The sequence below is a fragment of the Nanorana parkeri genome, unplaced genomic scaffold, assembly GCF_000935625.1.
Source record: "Nanorana parkeri isolate BGI_ZX_2015 unplaced genomic scaffold, ASM93562v1 scaffold160, whole genome shotgun sequence".
Taxonomy (NCBI): Eukaryota; Metazoa; Chordata; class Amphibia; order Anura; family Dicroglossidae; genus Nanorana; species Nanorana parkeri.
The window spans coordinates 16,349-27,947 of NW_017306428.1; the positions used below are offsets into that span (position 1 = coordinate 16,349).

At 42.1% G+C, this 11,599-nt stretch overlaps 1 protein-coding gene across 1 annotated transcript in view; it reads right to left on the reverse strand.

Moving 5' to 3' along the window:
* Positions 1-11,232: 11,232 nt before the first annotated feature.
* The window catches only part of CNTLN (centlein), a 228,074-nt gene continuing 227,707 nt past the window's right edge, over positions 11,233-11,599 (reverse strand). Inside the window, exon 25 of the mRNA XM_018554459.1 lies at positions 11,233-11,586. Coding sequence (XP_018409961.1) covers positions 11,233-11,586 — 354 coding nt within the window. The remainder of the gene's footprint in view (positions 11,587-11,599) is intronic.

An 11,599-nucleotide genomic window follows, 5' to 3' on the forward strand; every position in this document is an offset into this window, starting at 1 on the left:
AACGTCAGGTGGTCATAATAATCTGGTCACTCAGTGTATAACTGCAATTAAAAACCCCATCAGAATGTAGTAGGATTAGAGTTATCTTAATATATAAATATACAAAAAATACATACATAAAAGAATAATAATAATAAAAAATATCAAGCTTATTAGTGAAGACTTAGGAAAAGCTATTGGCAAATGTTTGAATCTGCTAGATTATCAGGTAAATGGAACATCCTTTATCTGCCTAAATGCATTTCCCATATTATTTATGTGTCTATCTTTTTATTATGCTTGTCTCTTAACCTCCCTGGCGGTCTGATTATCTCAGTTTTTTCTCTCTATTTTTTAATTTTAAATTTCCTGCCGGTTCTGCCCCCCTGCGACACGTGCGCTCGCAAGGGACGGAAGCCGGCGTCAGCCGGAGGACACAGTGGGGCTCGTGGACAAGGTAAGTGACACACAGTTTAATCCTGTGTGGGGCTCGATTGTTCGGATGGGAAGCAGTAGAGACAGCTCTCCAATTAGGTGGCCACTCACTCCTCTTTGGGGCCCCAAATTGCCACCCAGCATACCAAGGCGATTTGGGCCAGCCGGACCTATTTTCATGGGTGGGCCTGGAACTGGTGCACCAGTAGCCCCTATGTTAATCCGGCCCCGACTAATACATAAAATGGTACTCAACTATTTCATTTCATACACGTTAAGATGAGGTCATGAGTATGTTTTATATTGGAGTAGTAAATCTTCCCGTGCATATCCAAAGATTGCCTACGGCAAAGTAATTATTAAAAAATGATTAGTAACTTGCCTGTCAATGAGATGGTATGCTTCTTTGATCAAGCAATATGACTAGATTTGTACATATTTATTTCCTGTATTTATATGAAACAGATATATTATTAGCTCTTATAGGGTTCATTCACACCTATGTTTACACATTGTAATGCACGTGGTAACACATAGGTGTAAATGGGCCCTTACAGTTTTCCTTTAACAACTTACTAAACTGCTGTGCATAAATATGTACTAGCCAAATGGGAAATAATGGGATTCCTACTTGAAATGTATTTTCATGCAGTAAAATGTATGTGTTCTACTGCAGTAAAACAAACAAGTGTATGTAGATGTGCCTTCCACAGTCATACACTCTTTGGCATAATGTAGCAAATTCCCAGTTAAGTCCCTTCTAGACTTTCAGCTTGTGGAAATAAATCGAGGAACCCACACAAATATGCAGTGTGTGGTGATGAGCATGGGCTTGGTGCAAACCCAGTTCAGCTGAGCCCACTCAACGCTGTGACTGCCATCCCCTCCTCCCAGCCCATTAGTTGCAGAGAAATGCATTCCCCGCCCTGCAGCTATACATCATAAAGGAATGGGAAATGCCCCCCCGCCACAACTGATTAAGCTGGGGATGGGATGTAGTTTTTACAGTTTGGAGTGGGCTTGATTGAACTGGCAAAATGGGTTTGCACCAAGCCCAGACTCATCTCTGGCAGTGAGCACAACAAATCTGAAACCACGATCTTCCTACTTACATAGTCCTATTAAATAATAGACTGACAGGATAGTTATACAGTACCTACTACTGCAACCAGTTTCAATTTTGCCTGCTGTAATTATGTCGTGTAAGGGTTAAAACTAAAAACCAGGCCGATATGAAAACACAGTTATGTGTTGATTAAAAAAAATTAAATTTATTTTGAATTCAAAATATACACTATTAAAACAAATGCTTGAACATGATTACAGGAGGTGGGAAGAGAGTAACAAACTCTTCAGTATCCTGCTACTCCATTATTGTCCAATCGCAAGCTGAGGGCAGGGAAGTGACCCAGCTGTATTGCTTAACAGCAGTGGTAAAGTGAGCTCTCCAAAATGGCGGTGAGCTGAGCAAATCTCAGGAGTGGCATAAAAGAAATGTCATTTTTTGGGAGGCAGATGAGCTCCCTCACATATGCATTTTAAACCATGCTGGTAAGGCATCCTTGAGTGGGACAAAACTAACACTGTTTGTGTGGAAATAATGGTATATCACTCCAACCAATTCAAGCTCTCTTCTTTTCCCTAAAAGTAGAAACACTTCACTGCACGTGTTAAAAATAGATCCCACAATCCGAGAGGTGCATTATGCTCAAATATGTGGGTTTTGTAACTGCTCAACTGATATCCCATCTTCATGTCACTAATTCACAAACTACATTTTCTTTTGTCCAAACAATTAAAAAGATGTACTTTGCCATACAAACTAGAGGTTTTTGCATGTGATCTAATTTATGATAAGCAATCATCAAAATAATTTTAAAACAATCAAAGTTACAGAACAAAGAGGTCATTTTAAATATTACAAATAAAGTTTAGTTTTTTTTAGGGGGATACAGCACCAAACACATTAGATATGTGTAATGGCGTGTATCCAGTTCTATGAATGGGGGAGAATGGTGGAGATTCTGTCCATCGCAGGAGCAAGCTTGGAGCAGTGGCTACTTTACAGCACACACAGGGACCATGGCGAACAAAAGTAGCCACCCTCCAGAAGGAAGGACAGTGTCAGCACCAATTCAGAGATGATTTGAGGGTCTACAGCCAAATGATACACAAATAAGATACATTTTTGTTTATAGTTAAAGGTACTTGAATTTATTTTTAGAATTCAACTCCTGAGTATAGTGTCACTTTAATGGAGGAGAGAAGAGCAGAGAGGGGTGGGGTCAGCGATGCAACATTTCGCAGCAGCTACTTACATCTCTTACAGCACCCCTGAGCGTATTATTTGGCAATTGTGAGGGTAGCAGTGAGAGTTAGATTTTTACAAGTAACTGAAGCTGAATCTTCAGCTTTAAAGTATTCAGGCATTAATATTATGCCTTTTACTCCATTTAATCACTGAACCAGCCCAGACATTGACAACGCTTGAATGCAGTATATAACTAATATCTGAAATGGTCTACCTCACACTTTATATAAATCTCTTTTTCCAGTACTGTGGATTTAAAACAACACAATGTAAAGAGTATCTAAACCAAAATAACAGAAATGTAACATATTGTAGCCAACCAGTCCTTAGATGTGGTGGCTGCATTTATTTTCTTTATTTAGTTTAAAAACATTTTCTTTAAAGTACAAAAACATACCCGTCATTCTGATAGAAATCCAGTGCCCTTCTATCTTACTGTGCACTTTACTAAAATCTCCAACAATGTTATCAGCATTCCCAGTTCACCTTTGTGGACTCCAGAGCACTTCCTCTCTATGTAGCAGAAAAGAGGAAAGGGAGAGGTGTTCCGTAGCCCTAACACCGTTGCTGACCTGGGGTGACACCCCTGCTCCTCCATAGATACAGCACAGTGAGTGAGCGTTGTCATCTTAGGACATAACATGTTTTACTGGCAGGATCACCCGGTGAAAATAAGGATCAAAAGCCTAATAGCAGAAAACTAATGCAGTCGCCACATCTGAGGACTGGTAAGCTGCAATATATTTAACATTGTCTTCTTTTGTTTAGATACACTTTAAGGCGTATTTTGTTAGCTTAATCCTATATGACTTACAATCGCTGAGAACAATAATGAATTAGGTGTGCTTCCTTGTAATGCTTTCATTTATATTTGATTTTTTTCTCCTATCTAGTTTTGTGAAACAAAGTGATTTGAGTAATACGGAGTTATACAAAGTCAGTTCACTTAAATGCAGTCACCAAGACTGCAACTCTAGAACCTGTATTGTGATATTGTTACCAGCTATTGTTATTTTTATTTTTACGTATTTGTCCAGATAAGTAGAATAAGTTGAGGGTAGAACAATGCAGGCATAGTGTTGCTGTAGTGTTGACTCTGATATCCACACAGGCTACAGATCCTGAAGAGATGCATGCAATGTAACCTGTCATGGGAATCCTCCCTTAATAATACTTGAATGAGCAACGGTTAACCTGTGCAGCAGAAAATCCTCTCTCGCTGCTGTACTGTCTGATAACTGCTCGCTAGTGTGTTAATCTCGCCGCATTCTAGAATGCACATTTTTAATATTAATGGCAGGCTGTGGGTATGGTGAGCCCTTAACACATAAAACAAACGTAAAAAAAAATTCTAATTAAAGGAGAAATAAACCTCTTCAATTAAAGAGTTCACATTTCAAGTACTATGTGATCCCCCCAAAATAAATCTTAATGGAAGGTAACAATAAATGAACTAATGGTTCACTGAAGGTTGCAGACTCCCTGCAGTTAAATTGTAAAGAGCAATTACGGATTAGTAAATGGGAACTTCCCACTCCCCGTCTTTTATTTCACCCTAAACTCAAAAAATGAGTTGTAAAAAAATAAATAAAAAAAAGACTCTTTAAAACATTATTGTTCTGTCATAGAGGAATAAAATGAGCTTGAAATGATCTAAAGGGATATGATGCAGTTCATTATGTTAAACAGCAACGGCAGTGGTTTCCTAGTGTTCATAAAGACTGCTCTATTAAATTTACCTCCAGTCAATAATTAGGAGTCCACAAATAAACGCAGGCAATTAAATCAATACTACTGGACAATTATATTCCATAGACCTCGCTCGCAAAGACACCATATTTTACAAACCAGCATTAAATGGTCTGGTGCAACAACCAACAATCGCATACTTATCATTAGCAGATGTATAGAAGTCAGAGTAAGGCTCCCATCTATAGAGAATCTATGGTCAGTGCCAGGAGGAAAATAAGCACGATTATACACGTTGCAATTTAGGACAATAACATTTTAAAATGAAGCGGGGGAAACAATCTGCGCCTTTGAGATGTTCAAACAGGCCGTTTTTGACACGTTAAGCTCGGATTTTGTATTCTGAAACCAATATTTGTTTAATAGTTTACATAAAGAAATTAGCAAATTAATTCCAGCACATTATGGGATACTTTTAAGTGCCTTTAGACCCTAGGAAAACCATAAATTGCCTATAGCCTGGTGTGTGTTGATGAAATGAAATTTGATGGATATGTTAATATGAGTGTATGATATGATGACAATAGTTCATCTTGACACAAAAATGTCATGAACTACATATCCAGAAGATGCTGGCTACCTGGCTGTGTGTGAGTGAATAAACTAAAGCAAGCCTAATGTGATTGAAAGTCAGAATTTAATGAGTTTCAGGTCAGTAACTATGAAAATACTGAAGCCGTAGCAATAACTTAATAGCCACACAACTAGAATTTGGGGGAAATGGGACACCCATCAATAGCAGCCTTCTTATTTCTCAGCCTACATGTGTAGCCAGGGGACACATATTTCTATTAACAAAAGTAGAAAACATTCTTTTATTTATTCATGTGTTTTAGAAGCAGTGATAATCTGGCATCTGGGAATGGGTACAGTCCTGCAAAAATAAGTGCAGAATAGAATTTATGCTGTAACCTTTACCATTAGCTGCAGAACGTTCAAGAACATAGCAAATCAGACCACATATACTAGTGACATTAATAACACTATGTTAATAACATACAATGCAAATAGTCACATGAGCCTTTTTAGGTATAGACACCCAATCATAAAACAAAATGAGTAAAAAAAAAGCAAAAAAAACTAAACAGCAACTGAAAAGTACAACTATAAAGTAGTATATAAATCAGTTGCCTTGCAGAGCGCACTAATGATTTACAGTAGGCATATGACATCTGCTTGATGTTCCCTTCTCAGCAGCGGCATGTATCGTGGATACATATCAAATATTTCAATAGACTTCACACTATGTAGGCTTATTTTACAGACAGAGAAAACTTACATGAAACAGAAGAAAAGTTTCATGAATTCTTGTAAATGATGTCAAAACAAAAGCAAATCTATGGCTTGAGAAGCAGGGCTCTCACCTGCCAATAAACTGCCCTTGATCACTTGCAAGAGGGGATCCTCCCAGCTGACTAGATGTGCGCAGAAAAAGAGATACTTGAAAGGGAAGAAAAAGTATCACACAGGTCACAGCAGCAGTCTCAGCTGAACCCTCCGGGATTTCAACTAGTCTCGGCCTTGTCATCCTCTATGCAGCTTTCCACTCTGCCCAGAAAATGTCGATAGGAAAATGTTTGAGGGGCCTCTGGTGGAAATTTTTTCATTCTTTCTGCATCGACAGGATGCCAAATCAATATTTAGTTCCCACTAACAAGCTGCTCGAGGTCTCAGTAGAAAATATTGCAGAGAGTGCGGGAAGACACAGTAATAAACAGCTGTCTGACTGTGAGGAAAACATGAATTGACTGGAAGCGGGTCCATAGTAAAAGGTCACTGAAACCCATGAACTCTTCAGGTGTCCCTATCAACTACTGACTTTAAAGAAAAGTCTGCTCCTGAGAGGGAGGAAAAGAATAGATCCTTGTTTGCAGTACAAGACGGTTTGTATGTCAGGCAGATAATTAAATTAGTCAATTTGCTAAGATTCTCTATGCCTTTCACCTCTTTTATTGTTTATTTAACCCGTTGCATGGCAATTACTTCAGAATGAAATTACAGATCTGTGCCACAGCTCTTGCTGCTATAGCAATGTGTATGTGCACAGTTAATCGGAACTAAAACAACTTTCAAATGCGGCTTCAGATAGCGGCACTCCAGACTTTATGGCTCACTAACCGTGCATGTGTTCCACTCTACCAGGTAGGAGCACAGAAACATGTATAAGATCAACACTTATTATTGTCTGTGAAAAGAACTTAACAACATACTGTATTATAAATGCATTCCTTTTTTTATTCGCCTTTTGGCATTTTGTTTTGAAAGGAAAAAAAAATGTCTGACCTGCCAGATTGCATATTTTTTAGTTTGAACTAAAGGCAGATTGAAAACAATGCATGCATCGACTTTTCTGAGAATAGATTGAATTGTGTGTAGGCAATTTTAGGTTTGCTTGAGGGCCAGATTTGATAAATTAGCAGCTAAATTTCATAGCAGCAACCTCCTTGAGGTTATGCTAACTACAATCTCTAATATGGAAATGCTGATTTCAACTAGTTGATCTTTGGCTGGCCCTTACCCACTACTTGCCTATGGATCAGTAAGGTCATCGATCACATTTATTGACCAATAGTGTGTTTCTGGGGTGTACGCAGGTGTTAACTTCCTGGCTGAAGTTGTTTTTGTTTTTTTTGCATAATAAAGCATCCTAGATTTTAGGGCTCCTGGGGTACTCGTAATAAAACTTGAAGATGCAATGCACTGTCCCCCACAGATCCAGTAATACAGTGCCATTTATTTTATGGGTTGAATGATGCCCAGTATTATTCAATCCACTTTCTGTGAGCCCAGCGTGCCAAAGCTCTGTCTTCTGCCCTGCACCATTAAGCGGTGCCGCTCTTAACAGTATTTATAATCTGCCCACTGGCGGAGTAAGAATAGGGTAAAGAGGACCTTTGATTTCACTGGATTGGACCGAAGATACATAGAATATTAATATATGGTTTTTTTTTTTTTACGGGTGCGGTTCTATAGGAGGTGGGGGAAAAACTGGGGTGCAAAGGGCTTGAAGCTGGTCTTCATGCAGTACTTTAGCAAAGGATTGTAAGGAGCAATGTTTTTAACGTTATCTATCTAGCACTCGTTAAAGAGAATTTGCAGAGATGGAAAATATTAGCTTATTTCCTATAGTGAACAGAGATGGGCTTGTGTTGATAAAAAAATTCAGCTTGCTTTTAGATACATTTAAAAGAGGTAAACTTTTTATCCATAGTTCTCTTAAGGGTCACGTGAGGACATATACTAACCTACTCCTGTGACCCAAACCTCAGTATATAGCGAGCTACAGCTACAGCTTTATACTGAGAGCGCCGCAGTCGGGACGGATCCCGACAATAGCGTTGAAATCCACCCAGCTAGCTGATTGACAGCGGGCTCTGCCTGTTTAGAGGCAGAGCCAGATGTGCCCGCCCCCTCCGCCGTCCGTTCCTCCAGCACTGGATGATCGGAGAGGGGAATCCCTGTGGGGAGCAGTGACTAACAATCTTTGTTCTCTGCAGGGAAATGATCGGGAAGTGAGTGACAGTATGTGTTCGCTCACTTCCTGATCAATAGAGCCAATGCGTGACAATTTCATTGTCACACGTCGGCTCTAACTTTGAGGATGCATTAAAATCACTCACCTCATAGTTCTCCTTTAACTTACATTTGGCATCTTTTGAGATACTTCTAAGGTCATTTAGACTTTATTAAAGGAGAACTATGGGGAGAGTGAAATACAATCATCCTAGTAGTTAGAGCTGAAATGTGACACTGCAGCTGTCACACATTGGCTCTATAGATCAAGAACTGAGCGATCACAAACCACTGATTGCTTAGCTCACAGTCTTCTTCATGCAGAGAGCAGTAATTGTATATCACGCCTCCCGGCAGGGATTCTCCCCTCTCCAGCGCTGACTTGAGGGACAAACAGGGGAAGGGGCAAGCACAGCTGGCTCTGCCTCCATCTTTTAACAGGTTCAGTTGACCTAAAGTTAACCTCTATCTAAGCTACATCAACCTGCATTTGCATTCCCATTGACATGCATGGGAAGAGAAGCAGTTCTGAGACAACAAAAGCCTTTTGACACTTGCACAAACGATGGTAAAAAGTCATAGCATTGCCTCAAAATCTATTTTTTTCCCAAGTATAACCTTACAGAGGGCAATTTTTTGGACGATTTGATGAATATTCAAAAAACATTATTAACTGAAATGATCAAAACATAAGTAAACAAAAGGAACTGTTCATGTAACCTTAAGAATTTTGGCTAGATCCATTGTTACCTCTGATCATGCAATTTAAACAGTAGTTGATATAATTCAGACTATAACCGTCCAGTTTGTTTATACCAATAAAAATTATCCAAAATTAATTTTTGCACAGAGTGACTTTTGAACAGGATGGAAATCATTCTGCATTGTATTTTACATTTCATTTGTCATTAGTGATAATTTTTGTACTTCGAAAGCTACAACATTTTTTCATGTTTAACAAATATGTCTTGAATTTCAAATGCTCTAAAACTTCAGCCCATGCATTGTAAGCTCTTCAGCCTATAAGAGCCTAAACAGCAGATTGCATAAAGCAGAGGAAGATGTGTAGTAAAGGGAGATGCTGCTCTATACTGTGTACAATATTATGTCAGTACATAGCTGGTAAGTATATAAAGTAGCAGTTATGAATGGACTCCATGACCTCATTGGTCCATGAGCAGTTGCACCACCTCAATCCATTAACCCCTTCCCAAACACAATTTGTTTAGACACGTCCCCCTCTTTGAAAGCCCCCACACTTTGTGGCACTAGTGGCAGCTCTATATTCCTGCTGTCACTAAAAGATAGTGATCACATGCAGGCTAGAGGCAAAAAAAGAGTCTTTAACCTGCAGTTTAACACTCCCTCCTTCAGGCTGCAGTGGCATATGCATTGCCATCTGTTTAAATCTGTAATTGGCAGATACAGTTATATTAGAACAAATTTAAAAACAATCACAAATGAACAAATATATTTTCTTTTTAAATGTTTGCACATTTGTCAGCCTATAATAAAAACAACAGATTACTGTATTTATTAAAAAAAAACATACTAAATAAAAAAAACGTATATGTCCTTAAATCTGAATACAAATTGTCAAGTTGTCAGGGACCCAGGGGGGCCGTTCCTTGTCAGGTTTGCAGGCGCGGGCATCGGGCACGGGTAGCTCCTCCTCCTCCCCCTGGCAGGGCATCTGACGCTGGTGTGGCCAGTGCGCGTGCGCAGCTCGCGCGCCGGGTGTGCGGTACGCAAGCCGCATGCGCGGACGAGCGAGCATAGTGCGCGCGCGCGCCATTCCGTGCCACAGGTGCTACTCAGTCTGGGGGAGGACTTCAGCCTTCACCACTTGCCTTCACAACTGGAGGTGGTGAACAGTGAGCCAGCAGTGGCCCTACCGGAACGATTTTCTGGAGACAGGAGGAAATGGCGGTCGTTTCTCATCTCCTGCGAACTACTGTTCTCCTTAAAACCCCACACCTACTCGTCAGACTATGTCAAGGTACGGACGGCTATCTCCCTGCTCACGGGACCCCCACAGACCTGGGCCCATCAGCTCCTGCAAACAGATAGTCCAGTACTGTCCTCTTGGAGCTCCTTTGTCTCCGCCATGCAGGCGCTCTTTGATGACCCCCTGCGTGCCTCCACCTCTAGGGGCACTCTCCTTTCTCTTCGGCAAGGAAGGCGTCCAATGGAGGACTACATTACAGAATTCCGGGAGGTCGCCCCAGATACCGGACTCAATGAAGTGGCCCTTATCGACCAGTTCCGGATCGGTCTATCAGACCAGTTAAAAGACGAGCTCGCCCGTATCGGGGTTCCGGAGGTTTTGGAGGGGCTGATGAGCACAGTTACCCAACTGGAACTCCGTTTCCGGGAAAGGAGGACGGAGAGGCAACACGCTCTGCCCCCTCCTGCACAGCGATCCGACCCTCTTCCGCTGCCAATCCTCGTGCCATCCTCCACAGTCGGGGACCTCGCCCCTGAAGAACCGATGCAGATCGGAGTAGTCAGGGGTCCGCTCTCCGCGGTCGAGAGGTCCAGAAGGCGGACTCTCAATCTCTGCTTATACTGTGCCAAACCCGGTCATATGTTGAAAGACTGCCCCATCAAACCACCTACAGGTAGGACTGTCAGTTCAGCTGTGTTCCTGAACATGCCTGTATACAACGGTTCTTCCCATCTAACCATATGTGTTTCCCTACAGCTGAACGGTACTGGCCTTGAACTTGCGGCCCTGATCGATTCGGGCGCAAGCAGCTGTTTTTTCGATCTCGAGCTTGCCAATCAGCTGGGGCTACCTTTGCGCCCCAAGGAACACCCGTCCCGACTCCACATGGTGGATGGCAGTACATTGAAGACCGGACCTGTCTCCATGGAATCACACCCTATTGCCCTTTCCATTGGTCGCCACCACTGTGAGGAGGTCGTATGGGACATCGTACCCTCTCCCCTGTTTCCAGTTATCCTGGGCATCCCATGGCTTCGGAAGCACAATCCCCAAATAGACTGGGCCATGGGACGTGTCACATTTCAGTCCTCCTACTGTGTCTCCCACTGCGTCCTCCTCTGCTCCTGGCTCTCTGTTGGCCCTGGCCTCCTCTCCTCAGGTATTGCCCGCCAAATACGGGGTATACGCGGATGTCTTCGAAAAAGCAGGGGCTGACGCCTTACCTCCCCACAGACCCTACGACTGCCCCATTGATCTGCTTCCTGGGGCCCCGTTGCCGTACGGGCGGCTATACAACTTATCTGAGCCCGAGACCCGGGCGCTGAGGGAATACATAGAGGAGAGTCTGGCGAAGGGCTTCATCCGCCTGTCCACCTCCCCAGTCGGTGCAGGTATATTTTTTGTGGGGAAGAAAGACGGGGGTCTTCGGCCCTGTGTGGACTACCGGGCCCTTAACGACATCACCAGAAAGAATAAATACCCTCTCTCTCTTATCCCTGATCTCCTGGACCAAGTGAAGGACACCAGGGTGTTCACGAAGATCGACCTCCGGGGGGCCTACAACCTCGTCAGGATCCGTGAGGGCGACGAGTGGAAGACGGCTTTCCGTTCCAGATTCGGCCACTACGAGTATCTGGTGATGCCCTTCGGGCTTTGCAACGCCC